This window comes from Miscanthus floridulus, chromosome 8 (assembly GCF_019320115.1).
Source record: "Miscanthus floridulus cultivar M001 chromosome 8, ASM1932011v1, whole genome shotgun sequence".
Lineage (NCBI taxonomy): Eukaryota > Viridiplantae > Streptophyta > Magnoliopsida > Poales > Poaceae > Miscanthus > Miscanthus floridulus.
Genome location: NC_089587.1, coordinates 187,521,737 through 187,548,965, shown reverse-complemented (window position 1 = coordinate 187,548,965; position 27,229 = coordinate 187,521,737). Strand labels below are relative to the sequence as shown.

The window sequence follows — 27,229 nt, the reverse complement described above, 5'->3', positions numbered from 1 at the left end:
GGCACGGCCATCTGTATAAAAAAGGGATGCAACTCACGTGAGAGGATTATTTTGCTGAGAGATTGAACTTAATACTTGGGATAAGCAATTATAAGGGAGGGAGCAATGCAATATGAATGACATGAGTGAATATGATGCATGCTCGTTCCGTACGTCCTCACAAACCTAAGAAAATTCAAGTTTTAGCGGAATATACGGTGGCATACATACGTTCTCTCAATTAGCGATAACTAGTCGATCTACACGGTGCGTTATTAGCGTACCTGCAGAAAACTTCATTGCAGCCCAACCCAACAAGATATAATGCTAATAACAAAAGTAGTAACTAAGATACTCATATATACATCCCCAGATATATATACTTAGGTATCCAGACTACCCGACAGATGTACCCACAATTAAGTACCATCATATATACATGTATGCAACATGTAAATACTCCAGTAACCATAACTAACTCTCCCCTAGACCGACGGTTGGACGGTCATGCTCTCACAACTCACACTTATCTTATCGTAGAGGCAATTGATCCATACATTACCATTCAAGCGAATGACACCCATGCAATATCACGCCGCATGGACGATGAAATAGAAACAATTAATTTTCCCCAAGTTAGTAATTATATATAAGCCACCTAGAAGTCCTTAAGTGGGCTACAAGGGATGTGATCACCAGTACACCATAAAAATTTTGATTTTTGAACACTTATATATAACTATAAGTTGGAAAACCATTTTCACAACAAAAGCTTTTGTTTTAAATACCCGTATGACATGTTTAGTGTTGCATCTAGCTCTGATGCCAGCTGTCATAGAATCGACCAATTTATAAGAGCACAAGTAATAAAACAATCGCTGAAACGATCAATTTCTCGCACTTGAGCCCATATAAACCCAGTAGTTAACTGAAATCTCAAAGGATTTCAAACCAACTTGCATACAACCAAGATCACAGTAATTCAACATAACATATCGTACGTTACAACATTTCACAGACGGTTTGCAAATAGGTTACAACTTCTCAGAGTCATCGTTATTACAAAACAAGTGTTGTAAAGTACGCGGAAGCAAATAGTTTGACTTACACACCCGAGTTCAAATACAAATACTGGTTTGCTGATCACAGCCCGCAAAAGCATTCAGATAAGAGAAACAGAGATCATGCCCATGATCTAGTCTTCATCACCCGCCGGGTGGAGACAATACTTACAGAATCCCTGATATAGAAGGTCATCTGTAATAAGAGAGAATAAACCCTAAGTACGAGAATGTACTCAGCGAGACTTACCCATCGGAAACCAAAATAATGACACCAAGGATCATGCATAGCTTAATTTAATGGATCTGGCTGACACTTTCTTTTTTTGCGGAAAAGCATAAGTAATAATGATCAACTCTTAACCAGAACTAGCAGTGACTTTTAGCCATTAACCTGTCATCTATATTAGCACCTGTACTAAGCAATCATTTGATTAAGATGCAAACATTAATAACCATATCAGATATAAATCGTGGCAACATTATCATCATCGTCCATTTAACTATATCGTTAAATTAATTGAATCTACGTTGCCGCTGCTCAGTCAAGTTCTCACTATCCGGGAGAGACGGCGATTCGAATCGATTCCTATCCAGCTGGAGGGGTATTCCTAACACAAACCCTGCTTCTCCCATTAGGGTCGCAAACAAGTCACCTTTGGTACAACTCAGGAGAAAAATAAAAGAAAAGACGCGAGTTCGGACCGCCCTGCATTCTCAGAGAACCACTCTGCCAGGAAGTGCAGGATTTTAAGCACCTAACTCCCCTTGGGCTTACTGAAAGGTCCTAATGGCTAGAGGGGGGTGAATAGCCTAATAAAAATTTCTACAACAACACTTAACCAAATGGTTAGACAATTATGAGGCGAAGCGAGTGTTGCGCTAGCCTACTAAAAAATGCAAGCCACCTACCACAATTCTAGTTTAGATAGTGTCAATTCACACAAGAGCAATGACACTACCCTATGTTAGTGTGCTCTCAAAGGCTAACTAAAGAGCCACACCAACCAAGCATGTAAGCTCTCACAACTAGCTACACTAAAGAGCTTGTCAACTAGTTTGCGGTAAAGTAAAGAGAGTGATCAAGAGAGTTATACCGCCGTGTAGATGAATGAACCAATCAATCACGAAGATGAATAACAATGATGACCAATCACCTCGGAATCAATGATGAACACAATGATTTTTTACCGAGGTTCACTTGCTTGCCGGCAAGCTAGTCCTCGTTGTGGCGATTCACTCACTTGGAGGTTCACGCGCTAATTGGCTTCACACGCCAAACCCTCAATAGGGTGCCGCACAACCAACACAAGATGAGGATCACACAAGCCACGAGCAATCCACTAGAGTACCTTTTGGCGCTCCGCCGGGGAAAGGTCAAGAACCCCTCACAATCACCACGATCGGAGCCGGAGACAATCACCACCTCCGCTCGACGATCCTCGCTACTCCAAGCCGTCTAGGTGGCGGCAACCACCAAGAGTAACAAGCGAAATCCGCAGCGAAACACGATCACTAAGTGCCTCTAGATGCAATCACTCAAGCAATGCACTTGGATCACTCCCAATCTCACTATGATGATGAGTCAATGATGTAGATGAGTGGGAGTCCTTTAGCTAGGCTCACAAGGTTGCTATGTCAATGAAAATGTGCAAGAGTTATCCCTTGAGCTGGCCATGGGGCTATAAATAGAGCCCCAATCAAATAGAGCCGTTATACCCCTTCACTGGGCAAAACGCGCTCTGACCGGACGCTCCGGTCATACTGACCGGACACTGGCCCTCAGCGTCTGGTCGCCCGATGGACGCCACGCGTCACTAGCTTCAAACGCTGTTCGTCAGATTTCAACGGCTGCGAAGCTGACCGGACGCTCCGGTAAAACTGACCGGACGCTCCGGTAAAACTGACCGGACGCTGAAGCCCAGCGTCCGGTCGTTTCCAGTAAGCTCCCCGAGGCATGTTTTTTCGACCGGACGTGTCCGGTCCACCTTGACCGGACGCAGCCAGCGTCCGGTGCTCAACCCTAGCCACTGTGCCGTCTGACAGCTCGACCGGACGCAGCCTTTCAGCGTCCGGTCGCTGAGTGACCCAGCGTCCGGTCAGTAGACCGACGCCAGCATCATTTCGATCAACTCCATTTCAACTCTTACTTCTTCACCCTTGCTCAAGTGTGCCAACCACCAAGAATTTTGCATCCGGCGCAATAGAAAATAGACATTTCATTTACCCAAACCCATCTCAACCCTACAAACACCTTGTGCACATGTGGTAGCATATTTTCACAAATATTATCAAGGGTGTTAGCACACCACTAGATCCTAAATGCATATGCAATGAGTTAGAGCATCTAGTGGCACTTTGATAACCGCATTCCGATACGAGTTTCACCCCTCTTAATAGTACGACTATCAAACCTAAATGTGATCACACTCTCTAAGTGTCTTGATCACCAAAACAAAATAGCTCCTATAAGTTATACCTTTGCCTTGAGCTTTTTGTTTTTCTCTTTCTTCTCTTCAAGTGTAAGCCCTTGATCATCTCCATGCTATCACCATTGTCATGTTATGATCTTCATTTGCTTCTCTACTTGAAGTGTGCTACCTATCTCATGATCATTTGATGAACTAGGTTAGCACTTAGGGTTTCATTAATTCACCAAAACTAAACTAGAGCTTTCACTTACGCCAATGGCTCTCCGCACATCCTTACTACCTCCAGAATGCATCCAACCCCCACGGTTCCCGGCCTGAGTTGGGCTACTCGACTTCGTGGTCGGAACGACTTATTCGGCCAGCTAAGTGTTAGGCTACGTTCAACATGACATGAGGACGTACAGCGTATCGGTCCTTAAACGACACAGACGGAGTCACTATGTCCAAACCTACACAAGACTTCGCCCGGTCTTAATTCATTATTAACATGGTTCTTTTCCACGATAGCAAATATCGCCAACCGTGATCCACCTCATCCTAAAGCTCCCAGGTGATAGGAAATCACCTGACTTCTACCGCACTAAGCATGGCTAAGCATTTAACCCGTTCCTGAACTTAAATAGGATTCCAGTGCGATATTTGGACAAGGATGGATATATAATGCAACAATTGGTTCCAACCAATTCCTATACTTAATGCATCATCAATGAATAAAAGATACTCAAGATATTTGTAAAAACATGGGAGGCTTAATATGCTCCGGGGCTTACCTTTCAGGAAAGAGGAAGGTTGGTGGTCAGGGCACTCGGGCAATTCCTCCTCGGCGGCTGCTTCGTCGATTTCCTGCACCTCGGGCTCCTCCTGGTTGGCTCCCTCGAATTCCAGCAGCGTCACTCCCTCCGGCACACCTATTGCATGTATGCGCACGATAAATATCATGGATGCACATGAACGAAGTTAGGGATGCTCGGGGAATGCACATGCTCACTGCAGTCCGCATATTCCAACTTAAGCCCTATTCAAATCACTTTAACTTACCAAGTTTATACAACCTAATGTATAATTGCTCATCTTCAGTTAAGGACCTAGCACCTGCACCTAAGCATGTTCTCAAGTTAGGCTAGCCCCTAAACAATCAACAAGAACATTGCAACAAAGCATACACACAAGCATTTGTATTTAAGCAAAATAGGAACTATATAGCAGTATAGTAAACTAGCCATAACTGTAGATTTAGAAATGCAAATGACATGCAACAAGACAATTTGGAAAGCTTATGAAATTTTCTACAATTCATTTTCAGACCTCAAGGCATGATTCTAACCTTTACCAGGTCAAATTCTTTAATCAACAGAAATATGTCTTCACAAGACAGAGAGCAGGCAAAACTGTGATCCAACTTTAAACGACTGTAACTCCTAAACTACTAGGCCAAATGCCACCAAATTTTGACAGGAGCTATATACATAAGTTATCTACAACTTTTGTATTCACCATATTGCCAGCAAACCAAATTATCATGGGAAACTTTGCAAAGTCCCCAGAGCTGTCCAGAAGGACATAATGTAAGCAAAATAATTATTAACTTATGTTGCAAACACATAAATGGACGAAACCAACTCTACTCACTTATCACACATGTCACAAGAACACCAGAAAGTAAAGTGTTCACCACCAATTCATTTCTTTTAATGCCTTTCTTAATTTATTTAATTAATTAAGAGGAATAACAAACATATATGAGAACTACACCATTTAATCTACAAAAATTACAGTAGGTACTACATGATCCAAGTAGACTATTATGAAATTTTCACACCATTTGAGCAAGTATAACAGCCTACACAAAAATAATAAGACATAATGACTTAAAATGGCATAATTAGGAAACCTTAGTGAAAAGTGTCAAGAAATAGATTTTATATTTTTCCTAGCATCCATTAGGTACTAGGATACTCCCCCACAAAATTTCATGGTCATTATATTCCTAGATAATTTACAAAAATTCACACAAGGATCATTCAATGATAAAAGGAAAATCTATAACTCAAAAACCATACATGCAATGACTCTCAAATTTTTACCAAAGCTTCTACTAAGCAAGAATAGCTTATCCACAAAATTTCATAATTTTTGGAGCACAGAAACTCAAGATATAATTTAAACAAGTTTGTAAGTATTTAAAAACACATTTCAAGTTTCTATTTAATTCATCCAAAATTTCCACTTCAAGTGTTCATGTCATAGTTTTCCTAAATACTAGACTTCCCTATGATCCTAACAAAATTAGAATCACCCCATTTGGATCTACCAATTTGGAGATACAAATTTCAGAAAACAGCATTCAAAACTGGAGTTATTTGAACTGGCTTTTACTAAGCAGTCACTGACAAGTGGGACCCGCGGGTCAGACAACCCCACCGGTCAGTGAAAGGAAACAGGGGACGGCGCTGCGACGGCGTGGCAACGGCGTAACTCGCCGATGGCGAGGACTCCGGCGAGATGGTCGGCACCTACATGATCTACGTGACGAGCCGCGTCGAGTGATGCTACCAGAAGGACCTAGAGTTAACCAGAGATAGCTCGTCGACGGCCAAGGCGGCACGGCGGAGCTCCGGTGGCAGTGTGCTAGCGACGGTGAGCCCCCATGCCTCATCCGAGCTCGGTACGAGCTTCACTAGGTCACCACGGGGCTAACAAAGAAGAAAAAGGAGGCCGAGAGGGATCCTAGCTATCCCGACCACGGCAGCCTCGAACTCCGGCGAGGTCGCGCTCATGGCGGTGGCGACGGAAATGGCAAAATGTGCCCTCACCTCGACTCAATAGGCTCAGCAAAGCGGTGGAGGAGGTAGAGGAGGACACAGCGGAGCTTTGGGCTAGCTAGAGCGATGTAAGACGCGACGGCGAGCGCGCGCGAGCTCGGCGGGGCAATGGCGACGGCGATGGCTTGCTCTTTTCTGTGCTATGGATGCGCGCGAGAGAGAGGAAACGACTGAGAGCGAGCGGAGCGGCAGCAGGCGTCCTCCTCTTCACGCCGGCCAGCGCGCAGCGCGGTCAGGGCCAGCCAAGCGCGTGGTGGCCATGCGGCGGCAACGGCCTGCGGCCAGTCGGCCACTGTGCCGGCCTGAACTTCTCGATTCAGAGCCCATAGTGAAGACTGACAGAGCAAGTTCAACGCTCCTTATCTCCTAAACCGTGATGATTCAGCTCATCGTGTAGTTGACAAAGTTGTAGAACTAAGTGAGATCTTCAACTTTGCCAATTGGATCTTGAGCTAGTTCGGCTTGGTTAGGGAGCTACAACGTGAACAAGTCGGGTACAGGAAACTGAAATTGTATTTCATACTTAGAAATTTTTCTAAGTGTTGAATCAGCCCTCAACACTGACTTGTGGGCCCTTTTTGAGCATGTTGTGCACATTTTCATGACTTGGCTTCTAAACAAACTTTGTTCCTTATAAAATTTGCTACAACTTTGCTTTAGGTTGCTCAGACATGCAAACATTCTAAGCTATACGTTTTAAACAGTCAAACTCAGGAGCTCTAGGGGTCCATAATGGTCAAACCATGACTTGGAAACATAATTAGGCAAAATGATCAACATGAACATTGTTCCTAATGACATTCTAAGTATAACTAAGTTGCTTAAGAGGATTATTAGCCACACCACACATTGGTCACACCAAAATCAAGCATCACATGCATTGAAATAAGGAAAAACAAGTGAAAAGTTACCTTTGTTTCAAAGTCATGTTTCACATGTTTCATGATTTTGTTGCATAGTACTAACCATGTTTCACTAAAGTGAGTTGCACATGTTGCACTTGAGTGTTGCACACTATTCATTTCATAAAACAAGCACACATGAAATATAACAATATGTTGCAATGTTTCGAAAACATGTTTCATGCAATATAAGCTCATGAATGGATGAATGATGCTCATGTTCATGAAATGCAAGTGCAAATGTGGAAGCCAAACACCTGGGGTGTTACAATTTATATTCCCACTTCATATAAAAGTTTAAGTATTCTTTTTTTATTTAGAAATCTTTAAGTTATTTTAAGCATGTTTTGGGAATAATGTTGCTGAGAATGTTTAAGTTTAAGAAAATTTTCTTTAGTGCAATTTACTCGGTTAATTTTTTTGCATTTTTTGAATAAGTTCTAAGTCTCAGTTTTAGCTTAAGTTCCGGTATTAATTTATGTTTTCATGAGCATTTTATGCACTAAGATTAAGTTTTGCTTAAGTTTGCATTAAATTATAAGTTTTTGTATATACAACTATATCCACCACTGTATAATAAGATAGCCTCTGGTTAAATGGAACCAACAAGAAGTTTAATCGGGGATTACTCATAATTGATTTCTAACCAAAGTTGACTTTAATTATGAGCTATTAAGATGGATTTGGTTTATTTTCTGCACAACGGTGATGCAAACTAAAATTCTTAAGCATGCTGTTATGTTTAGGCTAAGTTAAAATCATGTTAATCTAAGTTCTAATTTACAATTGGTATCGGAGGTCGTAGATGTAGCAGATGATTTGACTTCATCGCCTGAGGAATTGGACGTCCTCTGTCAGTGAAGAACGTGAGTTGCTGGACGGGAAGCCTACTAGATGTACCTACACTAGATGGACGTGGGAGACAGCCTTCCTAAACCCTCCAGCGCCTTAGTGACCGGTTGTGTGATTTGTTTCACGTGGATGGAACCGCCACGGGTGTCTCCTCTTATTTATAGATGCGCTGTGGGTCAGGGGGCTGAACCCTAGAAGATCTAAGGGTTGCTGTCGATCACGGCAGATCTTATTTAGTTGGAAATAAATGACAGGTGGACTAAAAACTTAACACTTAATTAATCTCATAATTAAGTTTGGGATTAGCCGAACCGATCACATTCCAACACCTAGACCTGTTGAGGATCCGACATCGGACTAGTAGAAGTAATATCACGCCAAGGCAGAGGGGTTAACCCCGCCGGCATCCTCGTATCTGTGCCTCTCCCGTTGGCAATAGAAATCCCTTTCCCGAAACCCGAAATCCTAACATCAAATTCCTTACCACTGTCCTGTCGTCCAACGCCCCACCGGTGACCTCGCCATCGGCCGCTCAGCCAAACATCCTCCCCTTCCCCCTAATTCCAACGGCAATGTGACATGTGTGTCACTCCGGTAGCGATGCACACACACCAAATAAAGATTGTGATTTTAGAAAGCTACTTACACCTGATTTGTCATCTTTCTACCAATTACATTTTTTGCATGACCGTGTCTTTAGGACATATATTTCATTAAGAGGAGGTACAAAGTTTAGTATAGGCTGAACCGACGATAATCTTCCAAATACAGGTAACCCCTCCTGATCACTTAAAAAGAGAGACAATTTGAGCTAGTTACACTTTTTTGACACAAACGGCAGGGGAGTCCCCTACCAATTGTTTTGCTTTTTCATTAAATGAAAGAATACTATGTACAAGATATAGTACAAGGCATCCAGGCCCAAAAAGAAAAAAGAAAGGAAGTTACATAAAACTGTCTCTCCAAAAATTAAGTGCAGCTTGCCTACTGGCTTTGGCTTTGGTACATACCAAGCCAAGTTCAGCCTTGAAATGTCTCTTCCACTGATTGATATTAATTTGCCCATTGTCAAAAATAACTCCATTTCTAGTTGTCCAAATAACCCAGCAGGCCGTAATAATTATTTCTCTGAAAATGCTGTTATCAAAGGCTTCTCTAGCTTCCAGAATCATATCTAGTGGACTGATATTCAGGTTCCAAATTATAGGAATGGTGGCCCAACAATCTCTACTAAAAGGGCATTCAAAGAATAGATGGAAGCTAGTTTCTTCACAACCCAAACTGCACAATACGCAGCTATAGTCCTCCAAGAACATATTTTTCCTTCTCAACAAATTTCTAGTGTTCAATCTGTCCCTAAGTAGGAGCCAGAAGAAGAATTTGTGTGTTCCTAAATTATCTGAGGCCCAAAGCCACTTGAACAATGGGGAGGCTGGATGAAACCGATAAGCTTACCATAATCTTTCTTGCTGCTATATTTTGCTGAGCCCCAAGTATAACTCCAGATGTCATTTACATTTTCATCCCACTGTCTAGAATCAATAGAGGCCTGTATTTCTTCCAGTTGGACTGCAGCTTGTTGGGAAAGTGGCAGCCTGAACAATCTATCCTCTTCATTATCTAGGAAGAATGTGATGGAGCATTTTGGCTTTCTAGCAAATGAGAAGAGGTGAGGGAACTTATCTTTCAGAGCTTGCCCATCCCATGGATCTGACCAGAACATAACTGAATTGCCTTTGTTAGGATAACAAGTAGCTAATTCCTGAAACTTACTGAATAATTTCATGACATCCTTCCACCAGAAAGTTCCAATTGGGCTTCTAGCATGTGGAGGTGTTTGGCTATTGGAGTAGAATTTATCCCAGGTTAAGCTGACCCAAGGAACATCTGCATGATTGACAAATTTATCCAGAAATTTCAACAGAAGAGCATCATTCTGACTTTGAATGTCTATTATTCCAAGTCCTCCTTGATCTTTTGGTTTGCAAGCAACCTCGCATGCAGCTAGACATTTTCCTTTCCTATGAATGTCACCTTTGCTCCACAGGCAATGTTTTCTGTACACGTCAATTTGCTTTATGATTTGTGGGGGGATTTTCAAACTACACATGTAGAAGGTTGGGACTGCTGAAAACACTGAGTTGACTAGGATCCACAGAGCTAGTTACACTTACACAAGATCCACAGAAGCATGGCTTTGTCTCATTTAATCGCTGTGACATATGACTTTCTGATTGCATGCAAGTTAGGGGGTGTTTGGATCCGGTGACTAAAGTTTAGGAGGTGTTACATAGGGGTGTCGTATGGGGTGTTCGGATACTAATAAAAAAATAAATTACAGAATCCGTCAGTAATCCGTGAGACGAATTTATTAAGCCTAATTAATCCGTCATTAGCACATGTTTACTGTAGCACCACCTTGTCAAATCATGGACTAATTAGGCTTAAAAAATTCGTCTCGCAAAACAGTCTCAATCTTTGTATTTAGTTTCGTAATTAGTCTATATTTAATACTCCATGCATGTGTCCAAACATCCGATGGGACAACGACTAAATTTTAGGAGGTGAATCCAAACACCCCCTTAATGGCTGTTTCTCTCATGCTCATTCTTTCTCTTGGTAATCGATAGGCCTCGTTTTGTATTGTCGTTGCTTTATTAAAGCCCTTGCATTCTTCTTGGACATGAGCATCGATGATATCTAGCACCCGATCTGGAAAATTTCTCTCCACAAAGCTGATAATGCTGAGTTCACCTTCAAACATAGGATCAGTTGGTCTTTTTCCTATTAGCATCTCCAGAAGTATTACTCCAAAACTATAAACATCCCCATAGGTAGTTGCATGAACAGTTTGAGCATACTCTGAAAAAATAGAGGAAAACAATTATTGTTGCACAACAGATTGATTTATACAAGTACATGATGAGATGACAACATTCTAGATTTATACCTGGAGCTATATACCCTATGGTTCCGTCACTGCAAGTGAACTATTACAATTTGAATGTCCAGCTGCTATTGACCTGGAATCAACAACAAGACTTGCAATGCCAAAGTCCCCCAAATGAGCATTCATGTCATCATCAAGAAGGATATTAGTTGGTTTCAGATCACAGTGAACAATAGGCCTTCCACAGTCATGGTGTAAATAGGCCAATGCATCAGCTACATCAACACATATGTTTATTTTTTGAGCTAACTCTAAACCTTTTGGAGCTACACCTACACCACCACGTTTCTGATGCAACCATGTATCCAAATTGCCTCTGGCCATGAACTCATAAATTAGGGCTTTGAACTCGTTACCATTATTGTCTATAGTTGAACATGCAGTTAGTATAGGAAGAAGGTTCCGATGCCGGATGATTCTCAAAGCCTCACATTCTGAAACAAAACTTCGGTCTGCAAATCTTATATTAAGGTCAAAAACCTTAATAGCAACTTGGACTTTTGCTTGATTTAACTTCCCTCTGTATACTGAACCGTAGCTTCCTTTTCCAATTAAGTTGGACTCCGAAAAGTTCTGTGTAACTTGAGCTATATCATTATAAGAAACTCTAGGGAACTTTTTACCAAAAGAAAGGACCAATAAGTATGGCCTTCTTGATGTTTTCTTCCCAAGGAATATAATGTAAATTGACATCCCAAGTGACATGAAGGCAAATACTAGAGTTGGTAAGATGATCAAATAGTGTTTCCATTATGTTCCCCGAGTAACTGCAGGGCACGCAGGCATATGAAGATCCATCACTCCTCCACAAAGCCCCCAATTGCCAATGAGAGAAATAGCTGTTGCATTTGCAAATACTCCATTGATTGGTATTTCTCCTTGAAGATAATTGTATGAAAGATCCAGCTTATTGAGAAGTGGTAGATCCTTCAAAAAGGTTGGAATGGTGCCAGACAATTTATTGTGAGAAAGATTTAGTGTTTTCAGGCTCTGTAGGCCCTTAAATGATTTTGGAATGTTTCCTATGCGGTAATTCTGGTCCATTTTGAGGGTTTCTAATTGTTGGCACTCGCCAAAGGTTTCTGGGATTTCTCCACTAATCTTGTTTGATGAAAGACTAAGGTCTGCGAGCTGTTTAAGTTTCCTAATATCTAGAGTTATGTCACCTTGTAGGTTGTTGTGGCTAAGGTCCAACAGTATGAGTCCTTGAATGTTTCCGAAGTTTGGTGGTATATACCCTTCAAAATTGTTATAGGTAAGGAACAACTGCTGGAGGCGAGTAAGATTTCCCAAGTAGGCTGGTATGGGACCCTCAAATTCATTTCCTTCTAGGTCAAGGATTGCCAGCTGAGTAAGGTTGCCAATTGAGTACGGGATTGGCGCAGTGAAGTTGTTCCATTTCAGGAACAGTCTTTGTAGGCTTTTTAAATTTTCAAGCCATCCTTCAATTGTACCACTGAAATTGTTGTTACCTAGTCCCAGCCAACTTAAGGCACTAAGTTTACCTATACTCTGTGGAACTTGCCCAGACAAGCTGTTTCCACCCAACAGAAGCGTGCGAAGGCTAGTGGATAGATTACCGATTGATGATGGTAGAGATCCCTGGAGCTCATTGTAAGAGAGTGAGAGTGACTCGAGAAGTTCCCAGACAGCCACTTGCATTTTTGCTTGAGTTAACTTCCCTCTATATACTGAACCATAGCTTCCTCTGCCAATAAGGTTGGACTCGGAGAAGTTCCCTGTAGCTTGAGCTAGATCCTTGTAAGAAACTCTAGGAAATTTCTTACCAAAAGAACGCAATATTAAGTATGGCCTTCTTGATTTCTTCTTCTTAAGGAGTATGACATAAACTGACATCACAAATGACACGAAGCCAAATATCAAAATCAATAAGATAGTGAGATAGAGTTTCAGTTCTATACTCCGAGAAACTGCAGGGCATGAAGGCATATGGAGATCTTTCACTCCTCCACAAAGCCCCCAGTTGCCATTAAGTGAAACAGCTGTTGCGTTTGCAAATACTCCATTTATTGGTATTTCTCCTTGGAGATGATTATAAGATAGATCTAGGTGAGTGAGAAGCTCCAAACTACTTAAAGTTGTTGGGATGAAGCCTGAAAAATTGTTGTGGGAAAGATTGAGGATGTTCAAAGTCGCCAAGTTTCCTAAAGACAACGGAATGCTTCCTGTGAGAATATTCTGGTCCAATTCGATGACATTCACTTAAATTGGCAGGGATTTCTCCAAAAATTCTGTTGGACGACAGACGTAGTTCGGTGAGTTGTGGAAGATTACTAAACTCTGAAGGTATAGGAGGTATGGCACCCTGTAGATTGTTATGGCTAAGGTCCAACAGTGTGAGTCATTGAATGTTTCCGAAGTTTGGAGGTATGGCACCCTGCAGATTGTTATTGCTAAGGTACAACTGTTGTAGTCTAGAAAGATTTCCCAAACTGGCTGGTATGGGACCCTCAAATTCATTTCCTCGTAGGTCAAGGATTGCCAGCTGAGTAAGATTGCTAATTGAGTAGGGGATTGGCCCAGCGAAGTTGTTCCATTTCAGAAATAGTCTTTGTAGGTTTTTTAAATTTTCAATCCATCCTTCAGTTGTACCAATAAAATTGTTGTTACCTAGTCCCAGCCAACTTAAGGCACTAAGTTTACCTATACTCTGTGGAACTTGCCCAGACAAGCTGTTTCCACCCAACAGAAGTGTTTGAAGGCTAGTGGATAGATTACCGATTGATGATGGAAGAGATCCCTGGAGCTCATTGTAAGAGAGTGAGAGTACTTGTAGAGATCTACAGTTTGTTAATGCACTCAAAAATTCCCAGTCCTGGTTGTTTCTTGCTACAAGCTGGTTATACTGAAGGTTTAGCCAAGTCAAATTTGAGAGTTTTCCCAAAGAAGTAGGAATTTTCCCATTGAAATTATTAGATGATAAATCTATCTTCCGTAGCCCTAGAGCGTTATTGCCTAAGGAAGCTGGGATGGGACCTTCAAACCTGTTATTTTCCAACGTAAGCTCTACGAGATTAGGAAGAAGTTCTGCTATGTTGGATGGCAATGCCTTGCCTAGCATATTGAACTCTAGACTAAGATATTGTAGAGAAGAAAGACGAAAGAAGGCTTCGGGAATTTCACCTGAAAGCATACTGTCACCTAGGATCAAGGTAGTTAATAACTTTAATTGGCCAAGCTCACCAGGAATGCTTCCCTCGAGTTGATTTGATCGCAAATTGAGATATCCTAGATTTGATAATAGGCCTAATTTCTGAGGAATTGAACCCACTAGCAAGTTTGAAGATAAGTCAAGGGCGGTCAAGTTGGAGCAGTTGGTAAGGTCATCAGTAATGTTCCCAGACAGACTGTTGTTGTTCAAATAAAGGATATGCAGTTGTTGGAGGCGGCCAAGAAGAGGTAAGGGGCCAACAAAATTATTATAGGAGAGGTCAAGATAATTTAGGAAGGTAAGGTTGCCAAGAGAGGAGCTGATTTGGCCGGACAAACTTTGGCCTGTGAGTTGGAGTCCGAAGACGTGGAATGGTGGTGTCGTGGTGCACTCGACACCATTCCACCGACAAAAGTGGGAATTCAAGGTCCAATTGCTCAAGGCTCCAGATGGATCGCTGACGCCCTGCTTGAAACCGAGCAGTGCCTGCAGATCTATTCTGTTCTGACGAATGGTTGAGCAATGGACGTTTCCAACTCCATAGCACAGCAGCAGCAACGGCAATAGTGTAAGGATGGGAATGGCGAGTCTCGCCTGCTGCTTGGAAGGACACATGATGCACCTTACTGCCACCTGCAAAACAAAAATCATAAACCTCGGGGCGTATTATGTTTACATGCTCAAACTTGAGGAACTATGTCGCTCCCATGCTGTAAGCAGATGTTTGAGCAAGCTTGCAATCTTTGTTGGGTATGGAAATGCTCTATATTATTGTTAGAATGAAGCCAACAGAAGAAAGGTTAAATATTGACGAATTTCACACTTGATTCCCAGAAATAAGTACTATAATCATGCCTGACAGAGGACTAAGAGGGGGATGAGAGAGAGAATAGGGTAGGACAGGGTACCTGTGCCGGAGAACAGGGGACACAACAGAGCAGCCTTGTTGTTCTGCTTTGTTCTTGCCTCGAACCGATGTTTGATCTGTGGAGTTTGAGCTGGATGCTCAGCTGGCTGAGGTACCGGGGGTTTAAAAACAGTTTTACGGCACCACAACACCCACACATTGTGACGCTGACGCCTTCCATAGCTTGACCGCCGTTTCAACTCACTATTCAACCATCTTTTATAAGTTAGATCAAACAGTCCCTGCTAAAAATTAGCTAGCTAAAAATTAGTAGCCATTAACTATCAGCTAGCTAATTTTTAGTACTAATGGATCCAAAAAATCCCTAATAGCTGCTATTTTTAGTTAGCTAATTTTTAATAAGGGAGCGTTTGGATCCACTTACTAATAGCTACTAATAGGGGGTTTGACGGTAGGTCAAAGGTACATATGAACTATTAACATCTATTAGCAAAAAAAACATGCTAATGAAACTAATACTTAGTAACCCTCTAACTTATAATTAGCAGGTCTGTCCATTAGTACTAATTTTAGCTACTAATTTTTAGTGCTAATGTATATATTCCCAAGCTGATGTGCGACCTGTCTGGTGCGGTTTCGCTGCTGACGAAAATTAGCTCGTGGAATGGTCTACCGACGCTGAATTTTCGTTCCCAAATCGGATTTTGTTCCTTGTGATGATCGGTCTTCCAGAACGCATCGTGTGGGCACGATTCGTTCACGGGTTATCTCGGATAAATTTGCCGGTCCAGTCAACTTGTGTGTATCCAATGTGGACAAAAAAATGTATGTAGCATCAGTCTGTAGTTATGTGCAACGCCGTGTTTCACACGGCGGTGAGTATCGATGGAACTGGAGTAATATTGACTTTAATTTCTTGTTATGTATTGCTAGTCCATGAGATGAAAACAGGACAGGAAACCCCGACCGACGGTTCCTTTTTTTTTTACCATTTTTACGGATCCATTTTTACTCAGAAATTTCCGATCTATTTCACATTTTTTCGTTTAGTTATCGATAATGATTAGACCCGGGCATCCCCTCCAGATGGATCAACCCGCTCGCTCGCATCGCATGCCGCACGTCTCCACCTCACTCTACCTCGCTACTCCTTCCACCAGATCCACCGCGCGGCGAGAGATCCGGTGGTGGTGGGTGTTGGAATATAAGTGAATTGCCCACATCTCCCCATCAGCTTAAGCTTTTGGGTTGAGTTGGTTGGTGCATGCAACTTAATATGGTATCAAAGCCAGATGTCTCGAGTTCGAATCCTGGTTAGCACAATTAAATGAAATAATTGATGTTCACTCCTATTCCACGTCTGAGGCCTGAGAGAGCCTCCACGTGAGGGGGAGTGTTGGAATATAAGTGAATTGCCCACTTCTCCCCATCAGCTTAAGCTTTTGGGTTGAGTTGGTTGGTGCATGCAACTTAATAGTGGGGAATCTAGCACCGGCTGCAGGGCTGTGTGTCCAACATGCAGAGTAGGATAACGACGGCCACGAAGGGGTCTCCACCAGCCTCGTGGTATGCGGAGTCGATCTGGTCGATGATGGCGACAGTGTGGCTGCCTCCAGTGAACTCCACGTGTCAGCGAGCCTCCATTTCGTAGGTAGCAAGTAGATGTTGCGCCTGAAAGCGCACGTTGCAAGCGTCTGTTTCAAGTATTCACAGATTTCGAAGTTATGTTGCAAGTGTTTTATATGGATGTTGCAAAAGTTGACCAGGATGTTGCATATGTTGCAATGGTTATACACGCATGTTGCAAACATCTGTTCTCAATGTTTCATCTGTTTTTTGAGACGTATGTTGCAAGAGTGTTTATCTGGATATTGCATATGTTTCACATATATATGTTGCAAGTGTTTTATCTGGATGTTGCGTATGTTTGCAATGATTTTAAGTGTTTTTCAGGTATTTTTGCAAGTGTTTTATATGCATGTTTTAAGTGTTCTATTTGTCTTCATACGTATGTTGTAAGTGTTGCATCTGGATATTTTAAAAGTAGATCGGGTATTGCATCTCCCTCCTCGCCTTATGTTGCCTCGCCATAGTGTCTCATCGCCTGCTGCCTTGCATCCTTCTCGGAGTGCGAGGGGACACAACGGGACCGGTGGAGGGGGTGAGCCGGAGGATGGCGATGCGGACGCGAGCGCGCGCTATCCTCTTCTTTGTTACGCGGGCAGGGCAAGTATACCCCTTCATTGTTCTGTTACACTGTGAATAGCCTGAGATCAGACTCCCATTGGTGAACCGCAACGCCAGCCCACGGTTGGTGGACTCGCTTAACAGTTGGCTAGATGTGACTGGACGCGTCCTGGCCACCGGACGTCCAGCACTAGCATCTCCATTCGTGATTGTTAAACGATTTCACCGATCGTGGGCTGGCGTCGTAGCCCACCAACGGGAGTCCGATCTCAGGCTGTTCACAATAACAGAACAACGAAGCGGTATACCTTGCCCATCCCGCATAACAAACAAGGGGAGAGCGCGCGCTCACGTCCGTGCCGCCATCCCCCGGCCCGGCTCCTCCACCGGCCCCCGCACACCCCTTTGCAGTTTTTGAGAAGGATGCAAGGCAGTACAAGATGATGGGGAAGACACTGTGGCAAGTAGGGTCGGAGACAAGCCCCCCCCCCCCTCCCCCACCCCCCCTAATGTTCCATGGGCTTCATTAGATGTCCTGGTTAATCACCCTAAACAATCCCTGCTTAAGTCTAGCTGTGCAGTTTGCCGTCGTTTTCTTCGGCTCTCCGTGAGTGTTGTTGCCTGTCGCAGCACCCTATGCAGCCCTCTTAGCAGAGCTGCTGAACGAGCACCGAACATGCAGTTTAGAAAGCTTCAAGCTGCCAAGCTAGAAACCGGAAGAGACGCTAAAGAGGCAAGGTACTGCAGCACGCGTCACAATAGTACTAGTTTGTTTTTTTCTCCATTCTCAAATCAGTGAATCATATCTTAAAGCCAAAGGTCACTAAGTGGCTAGATTAAATAATTGTAATATTATCCTATCCATTTAGACATTTAGCATCTGCCCCAGACGAAGAGGTAAAACAATTGCCAGTCTTTTTAAGCCGATAATGAGGATCTGGTAGCGATAGCGGTGAAAACACCAATGCTATCAATAACATTTAAGTTAGTGCAGATGTAATGCAAGCACCTTTATAATTATTTTTATATATACTTTACTTCATATTTTTTTATCATCCTATAAATTTTGTCGACACTCAGATGCCTCAGCGGATTGGCTCCTCTATGTATGGATCCTAGCTCCGCCCCTGGTGGCTAGGCAGCAAAAGGCGAGGAGGTGATGCAACACTCGATCTACTTTTGAAACATCCAGATACAACACTTGCAACATATATATATGAAGACAGATAGAACACTTAAAACATGTATATAAAACACTTGCAAAAACACCTTAAAAATATTTAAAATCATTGTAAACGTACGCAACATTTGGATAAAAACACTTGCAACATATGTGTGAAATATATGAAACATCCTGATAAACACTCTTGCAACATACGCCTCAAAAAATAGATGAAACATTGGAAACAGATGTTTGAAACATACGTGTATAACTATTGCAACATATGCAACATCCTAGTCTACTTTTACAATATTTATATAAAACACTTGCAATGTAACTCCAAAACATCTGCAAACGCTCGAAACAGACGCTTGCAAGTACGCTTTCAAGCCTAATATCTACTGCTTACGAAGGGCTCGTTTGGCACGGCTCCTGCCGGCTCCGGCTCCGCCATAGTAGCGCTACTGTAGCACGGAGCCGGAGGAGCCTGAAATCGTGGCTTCACCGGCTCCGGCTCTTCCCAGTTCATTTTCTGCCTCGATTTCTGAAACGGCTCCTGCTACAGTGCAGCTGCAGTGTTACGCGCGCGGAGGAGCCGGAGACGGAGGAGCTGCGCCAAAGAGGACCGAAATAGAGGCTTACCGACATGTAGAGTTCACGAGAGATAGCTGCGTTATCGCCACCATCGACCATATCGACTCCTCATACCAGCGCCAGAGTCACCACCATCACCACATCTCTCGTCGCGGCGAGATAGAATGGGAAAGAGGCGTGCGATACGGGCGAGCGGCACGATCGGGTTGGTCCGGACCGGATCTAATCATTATCGAAGCACGAACGAGGGAAAACTCGAGGAACATTCTGTACGAGCGGGCTTCCGAGAGTTCAGTTCAGACTAACTTCGGCCCACTAGATGAGCTGCTCGCTGAATTCGGCCCGCACAGACGGCAGGACGCGACGGCCCACGTGCACACCTCGTCTCCTTCCTCCTCCCGAAACGCGATGGCGCTGCCGTCCACGTGCCACCGTCGCGCGGCTGCCGGGTAGGAGTATGGCCTAGGGGTTAGGGATTTTGGGGAAGGGATACACTCGCGAGGCACAGGCATAGAGGGATTGGGTGGCCGGTGGTTGGCTTTGGACGCAGTTTGTGGGTGGGGCGACTAGGTGGCAGGGCGCCGCCGGGCGCGGGAGCGTCAATATGGCGTCTCCGGCGAAGCCTGGTGAGCGCGGCGACTTCTGTGGCGGTAGAAGATGCTGGAGACAAGGAATGCTACGCCATCGCGCGTTGTGGCCTTGTGGGCTGCGAGGAAATTGGAGCAGAGAATGGCGTAGGTGGCATAATTACTTTTGTAGCACTAGCACGGATTGCATAACCGCCCCAGCCAACGGCGGTTCGTTGTTGAATGCGTGGAAGACGCCAAGACGCAGCACGGCAGCACGCCGCCACATCCGAATTTCCAAAGGTATGTGAAGCATCTCGTTTCTTTCGTACTTTGTGGAGTGGTAGGGGTTGGGGGCAATTGAAATTTGGTGTTTGGATAAGCTGTCCAGTTAGATTAGTAGTGTGGTACTGTGGACTGTGGTTACATATATTCAGTCTGATCTGGAGATTATTTCTGCTAATCCTTGTATAAAATTGTCACCGAGTACCCCCAGTCACACAAGAGAAGCGCGTCGATGTAGTTGAAAGACACTTCGTCAAATCATTGATGCTTTACTAAAATCAGAATTTAAATGTTAAACCAAATGTGTGTATGAACTAGTACTAGCTCATAACTTCCCTGCCCAGTACACAATTTTCTGCCAGTGTTATTCATCAATTTCGATGTACAAGGCTAATTTACTATCCTCATACCTATTGCATTAAAAAAACAACCTAAGACAACTACATTGGTCCTAGCAAAGCATGGCTTGCTCTTGCTTAATTGCTGCAACATATGACCTTCCGATAGAGTGTAAGTAAGCAGCTACTTCTCTCATATTCATCCGTTCTCTTGGTAATAGACGCGTGCAAGAAATAGCAACTTGCACGAGGGACAACAAGCATCGACGGGCCTCATTTTCTGTGCCCACTGTTGCTTGAATAAAGCCTTTGCATTCTTCTTGGAGACAAGTATCAATGATACGTAACATTTGATCTGGGAAGTTTCTCTCTACAAAGCGAACAATGTTGAGTTCACCCTCAAACATAGAGTCGGTTGGTCGTTTGCCTATCAGCATCTCTAGAAGTACTATTCCAAAACTGTAGACATCCCCACTGGTTGATGCATGAACACTTTGAGCATACTCTAGAAACACAGATAAAAAATCATTGTTTAATATGGTGCAGAGTGTGGATGTTCATGGGTATAACAGGTCAATTGGTACTACAGAGAAAGGATATGGGAATGATCTTTACCTGCAGGGATATATCCGACAGTTCCTGTCACAGCGACTGAACTACTGGAACTAGAATATCCAAGTAGATTTGCAATGCCAAAGTCTCCTATACAGGCATTCATATCGTCATCAAGAAGGATATTGGTTGGTTTCAGATCACAGTGGACAATACGCCTTTCACAGTCATGGTGCAAATAGACCAATGCATTGGCTATGTCAATAGCTATGCTTATTCTTTGAGCTAAGCCCAAAAGTTTTGCAGATACACTACAACGTTTTTGATGCAACCATGTATCTAAACTCCCATTGTGCATGAACTCATATATTAGAGCTTTGAAATCATTGCCTCTGTTGTCTATAGTTGAGCATGAAGTCAGTATAGGAAGAAGGTTCCGATGCCGAATGATTCCCAAAGCCTCACATTCTGATATGAAGCTTCTGTCTGCAAATTTCATGCCAAGGTCAAAAACCTTAACAGCCACTTGCATTTTTGCTTGAGTTAACTTCCCTCTATATACTGAACCATAGCTTCCTCTGCCAATAAGGTTGGACTCGGAGAAGTTCCCTGTAGCTTGAGCTAGATCCTTGTAAGAAACTCTAGGAAATTTCTTACCAAAAGAACGCAATATTAAGTATGGCCTTCTTGATTTCTTCTTCTTAAGGAGTATGACATAAACTGACATCACAAATGACACGAAGCCAAATATCAAAATCAATAAGATGGTGAGAGAGAGTTTCAGTTCTATACTCCGAGAAACTGCAGGGCATGAAGGCATATGGAGATCTTTCACTCCTCCACAAAGCCCCCAGTTGCCATTAAGTGAAACAGCTGTTGCATTTGCAAATACTCCATTTATTGGTATTTCTCCTTGGAGATGATTATAAGATAGATCTAGGTGAGTGAGAAGCTCCAAACTACTTAAAGTTGTTGGGATGAAGCCTGAAAAATTGTTGTGGGAAAGATTGAGGATGTTCAAAGTCGCCAAGTTTCCTAAAGACAACGGAATGCTTCCTGTGAGAATATTCTGGTCCAATTCGATGACACTCAACTCTTGACATTCACTTAATTTGGCAGGGATTTCTCCAAAAATTCTGTTGGACGACAGACGTAGTTCGGTGAGTTGTGGAAGATTACTAAACTCTGAAGGTATAGGACCTTCTATTTTGTTGTGCGCAAGGACACATTTGGTCAATGTTTGGATACTAAAAACCTCTGCAGGTAGGATACCCTGTAAATTATTGTTTGAAAGATCCAAATGCGAGAGTTGTTGAAGGTATGACAAGCTTGTTGGTATGGTGCCACTGAAGTTATTTTGTTCAAGAGAGAGTTTCGCCAACTGTGTGAGATTGCCAATGGAGGATGGGATATGCCCACTGAAGTTATTTTGCTTAAGTTCTAGATTTTGCAGTTTTATTTGCGGTCCAACCCATTCGCTAACTGTACCCATCAGACTGTTGTTACTTAGTGCCAAGCTAACCAAGCCAGTCAAGTTCCCTATGCTTGCCGGAACTATCCCAGATAAGTTGTTGTCGTCCAAAAGTAGATATTCAAGTCCGGTGGGCAGCTCACCGGTATAATTAGGAATGGATCCACTTAGCCGATTCCCAGCTATTGAAAGCACATTCAGATTGGTACAGTTTCTCAAGGAATATAAGAATTCCCAACTTTGGATGTCTGGTGTTTCAAGATTGTTGTCCTCAAGGTTTAGTTTATATAGCTTAGTGAGCCTACCAAAAGAAGTTGGAATTACACCTGTGAAATAGTTAGCACCTAGAGCTATAAGCTCGAGCCCTGAAGCATTGCCTAATGAAGCTGGGATTTGACCTTCAAAGTTGTTACTGTAAAGTATAAACTCAACGAGATTAGGAAGCGCATCGCCGAGGTTGGATGGCAACATCCCATGCAGCCTGTTCCCGCCCAAGTCCAGCCCTTGGAGCCAAGGCATATTGAGTAGGACTGTTGGGAATTCTCCGGATAGCATATTGCCACTGAGGAACAGAATAGATAAATTTGACAAAGCTACAAGCTCATTGGGGATGCTACCTGTGAACTGATTATTAGGTAGAGATATTTTTCGAAGCTGAGTGTTGTTCAGGGTTGGTGGGATAAGTCCGGTTAGATTATTGTAACCAAGGCTTAATAGTGATAACTTGGACAGCAGACCAATTTTCAGGGGAATTTCACCCTCTAGAAAGTTGTGGTAGAGGACTAGTTCCCTAAGATTGGAACAGTTTGTGAGTGTATCTGGAATAATCCCTTATAGCGAGTTACTGTTCAGATCAAGCAACTCCAATCTGTGGAGATGCGAGAGATCTGGCAAGTGGCCAGAGAAGTGATTCACGGACAGGTTCAGTGTCCTAAGGAACGTTAAGTTCCCAAGTGAGGGGGAAAGTGTGCCCGTCAAGCTTTGGCCAGCGAGCTCCAGCGCGGTCACACGGTCTATGTGCGTCCGGCTGCGGCATGAGACGCCCGCCCAATGGCAATAATGAGTACTAGTGGTCCAGTTGCTCAATATTAGCCCCGGATCATTGGCGATAGCCTGCTTAAAATCAAGCAGGGCAAGCATGTCCGAGCTGTTACCAGGGACAGTTGAGCAACGGATGTTGCCAGCACCATAACATAGCAGCAGAAATAGTGCCAATGCTACGTGCATGTTGCTCTTCACGGGTTGCGTCGAATGCCCTAACAAGTTCTAAGCGGCCAAGTTCTCTAACTTTGGGTCGATGAAAATAAAATAATCCTACCAAATTGTTCTAACTCTACTACCGATAATTTGAGGCAGCGAAACAAAATTTTGTGAAGTGTTCCCATTTCAGTCAGTAACAGAAACATGGGAAGCAAGTAAGCAAGGCACGAGCAAACGCCCTGATCAGTTGGCTTATAAGCCGTATTTTTTCAGCCAACGAATAGTATTTTTCTCAAACAACAAATCAGCCAACAATATCTTCAGTCATGGTTTATCAACCAAGCGAACATGAAAAAAAAATACTAGTACTAGGTGCCAGTAGTAATGAGGAGAGAGAATGGAGCACCTCTGCTGGTCCGGAGCGCAGAACACGTGCCTTCTCGATCAGCTTGGTTTTGCTGGTAAGTACGGTGTACTGCTGTGCGAATGAGTCCGATGCTCAGCTGATGAGGCCCCAAGGGTTTAAAAACAGTTTAACAGCGTTGTCCGTGTCCATAGACTTGCATTGTGTGGTCATGCCTCATCTTAGCTTGACCGCCATGGCAGCGAAGACCCCGAGTCCGTCAAACTCCCCAGTTACTGAAACGTTTTGGCTATGCCCGGCCCTCACCCACCGCTGCCGTCACTGTTTGAGGTCGACATGATTGTTGCGGCATCTCTTGCCTCGAAATCGAATACGACAGCTTTGTTGCTTTGTCTAGTTCTACTCTCCTCAAAATAATTGTACATCTCATTTTCTAAAAAAAATCCATTTTTCTAAAATTTACTTAGATTTATAGATATCATATCTACGTTTGTATCTCCTAATATATTTAGTATACAAATATATTTTATTATTAATCTAATAATACTTATTACGTACTATATTTCATAAAATATTACAGTAATTTTTTGTACATGTTTGATCGAACTTCAAAAAATTGGACTACTCAAAAAGTTATTTTTAGAACAAGAGGTATCTCCTAATATGTTTATTATGGAAATATATTATATAATTAATTTAATAATATTGATTATACATTATAAAAATATATATAGTAGTAAACATGCTCAAGTATTGCAATGAGATGTATATATATTAGTATTATATATACATACTATTCTATAGCCGCCATAACTTATTCTATGGCCACCTTCAATTACGATAATTACTGTACTAATTTATGAGATTACTGTAACTTCTCTTACGTGATTTACTATAACATTATGATAAATATCATCGTGAATTATAGTAACACATGTATCGTAAACGTGTATTCACTTTATCATAAATTAGTACAATTTATATATGATTAAACTTAAAAATAACTATTTTAAAAAAGAGATGTGTAATTACTGTAGGACGAGATGGATTGGAACACTGCACTGATTGGTTTACAACGTTGATAATACTCAGCCTATGAAATATTTTGTACCGGCAAAAGATTCTTTTCTCTAGATCCGATTCGGTTCTTTGTGATGTTTCGGATATGATTTTCAGGGGCGGCTAATGGGCATTTGTAGGTGCGGTTCGGCCGGTCACCCCTACCATACCGTCTCTACAAATCATGTATTTATAGGGACGATTCCCAGACCGTTCCGACAAATCGATTTGTAGGGGGCGGCTACAGTACCAGCCGCCCCTATAATACATATTTGTAGGGGCGGCTACAGTACCAGCCACCCCTATAGTATATTTTTATACCAAAAAAAATTCAAATTACCAACACGTGCTCCCCCAAATCATCCTGTGACGAGTAAAATACATGATCAAATATCCTGACAAACTTGACTGTAATATTGTGGCCCAAACAAGATTGTTTAGTCAAAAGTTTCTAAACATCTTCTATAGTACAAGAATCACAATAATAACAAACAGACTCATATTACGACTACAAAACATATATCTATATCAAAAAAAGACCAAGTAAGCACTCAAATGCTAACAAAACAAAAAATAGAGGACGTCAGAATAGCATGTTGCAGAATAGCATGTGACCTTGATGACTCCTCATTGGCCCCTGTTAACCCTGTGCTCCTGGCTGCATTTTCTCTTTCAATATATTCCTTGACGATCTAGACGTCAGAAACCTCAAATTCCTGTAGACCAACAATACAAACTTGTTTCTTGTCATCTTCCCTCATTAGTAGTTGCCTATAAAACAAAGGATAGAACATTTCAGTTTAGGTAAAATAATCTAGATAGAACATCCCAAAAACAATTTTTAGGCCCATATTTCAAACAATAAGTTAAATCTTCAAAATCCAAAAGGAAGTGCCATTGTTTCAGACAAAAATATTTCCTTTCAGTAAATGATGAAAAATGTAGGTTACGTCAAAGGGAACTTTAACAGCAGTTGTTTTACAAAGCATCAAGCGGCATTTCGGCCTAATATCCGAAAACATGGATTTTTCATCCAAACAAATAATGGTTCAAGGCTAACAATAGAGTATGTATAGATGAAGAATAGATACTTTGAAGTAGAGACATGCTTCAACACTCGCACGGTCGCACCAGAGATCATGAATACGAGCAACAAGCACACACATGCACAAGTTCACCCAGACACAACTAGGAAGAAGGAAAAAAGACAATGTGATAGTGTGGTATTCAATACATCAAAATCATGAAGGTAGAAACATATGCCATTTTTAAATATTTAAGCAGGTCACGTGACTGAAAAAAGAAAATCCAAAAACTAACCTTCTATCAGATAGAAGATCAAAGAGTTTCCCACCATATATTTCAAAATAGTTAAGCCACAACTTAAAATTCTGATTCCGATAGACGGGTGGTGCAATAGACGAACCATGTCTTGTGCAGCTCTCAGAGGCAGAGGCTGCATTGTGTATGTCTTGCCACTGCCTGGTCACGAATTCGACAGATGGTAGGACAACAGAAATTATAAGAAACCACAATGCAATTATGCATAAAAATATACTCCCTCCGTTCTAAATTATAAGACGCTTTGACTTTTTTGGTACATCCATTTTGCTAGATACATAGCAAAATGGATGTACCATAAAAGTCAAAGCGTCTTATAATTTGGAATGGAGGGAGTATATTGATAACTCTGTAATAACAGAATGTATTATCTAACATGTTTGGCCATAAGCAAAGTATGTTGCTTTTGTTCTCTGAAATATAATTGAAATTATGGGCTCAACTGTTTCATGGTAAACCTGTCTAGAAAATTCCATAAGGTTAACTGTAAATTAAATGATAATTATTTTGATCTTACACTCTCCTCCTTGTTCGAGAGAAAAAAACAGATAAGAAAGAGCAACACCTCATCATTGGAAACATGTTCGTCGAGGACAACATCGAAACAAAATTCATGCTTCTCCACGGGCTGTCAGATCCACCTTTCAATGGAAAGAATATGTTAGCAAGCATCATAAAAGTGGGAAAATAGGTCCAAAGAAGTACTCGTGAAATCAAACAACTTCAGTAATGAAAAAAATGTCGTTTTAAGTAAGGAATCATAAAAACTGCACTATAAACTCACCAAATAAAGCCAACATGGAAAATTTTCTATAAAGAAACTGAGCTACTGTCAAGAATAGCTTGCATCACTTTCATGTTTTATTTTACCAGCATGAGTTTAAGATACTACTGCAGTTTTTTTTACCTGTAAGGCTGTAACTCGAATGGGCACAATGCAATACATCAACCACTGAATGGATGGACCTGCTCCAACTAATGTTTCAGCTACTTGTTGTACTAGCACAAGATTAATGATATCTCTATTTTGCTATCCGGGAATAATTTCAGTAGAAAAATAAGAATAGAAAAA

General features: G+C 42.2%; 2 protein-coding genes across 2 annotated transcripts; both read right to left on the bottom strand.

Annotated features, from left to right (window-relative positions):
• Positions 1-8,983: 8,983 nt before the first annotated feature.
• LOC136477765 (receptor kinase-like protein Xa21) lies at positions 8,984-24,048 on the bottom strand. The gene is made up of 4 exons (XM_066476023.1): positions 23,800-24,048; positions 15,079-15,281; positions 10,999-14,803; positions 8,984-10,910 (listed from the first exon to the last, which is right to left on the bottom strand). The coding sequence occupies exons 2-3, from the start codon at positions 15,256-15,258 to the stop codon at positions 13,361-13,363; spliced, it is 1,623 nt and encodes a 540-aa protein (XP_066332120.1). The 5' UTR covers positions 15,259-15,281; positions 23,800-24,048; the 3' UTR covers positions 8,984-10,910; positions 10,999-13,360.
• Positions 20,082-23,791, bottom strand: LOC136477764 (receptor kinase-like protein Xa21). Its single transcript, XM_066476022.1, has 2 exons — positions 20,786-23,791; positions 20,082-20,675 (listed from the first exon to the last, which is right to left on the bottom strand). Exons 1-2 carry the CDS (start codon positions 22,746-22,748, stop codon positions 20,284-20,286), a joined length of 2,355 nt encoding a protein of 784 aa, XP_066332119.1. The 5' UTR covers positions 22,749-23,791; the 3' UTR covers positions 20,082-20,283.
• Positions 24,049-27,229: the final 3,181 nt, after the last annotated feature.

What these genes read in the sequence shown, in the direction of transcription:
- LOC136477765 (XM_066476023.1), bottom strand. Translation starts at nt 15,258, where the DNA reads ATGGAAGGCGTCAGCGTCACAATGTGTGGGTGTTGTGGTGCCGTAAAA. An exon ending in TCCCCTGTTCTCCGGCACAG is followed by an intron (nt 14,804 to 15,078) that starts GTACCCTGTCCT and finishes TTTGTTTTGCAG; the next exon opens with GTGGCAGTAAGGTGCATCAT.
- LOC136477764 (XM_066476022.1), bottom strand. Translation starts at nt 22,748, where the DNA reads ATGCTATCCGGAGAATTCCCAACAGTCCTACTCAATATGCCTTGGCTC. An exon ending in TGTCGGATATATCCCTGCAG is followed by an intron (nt 20,676 to 20,785) that starts GTAAAGATCATT and finishes CTGTGTTTCTAG; the next exon opens with AGTATGCTCAAAGTGTTCAT.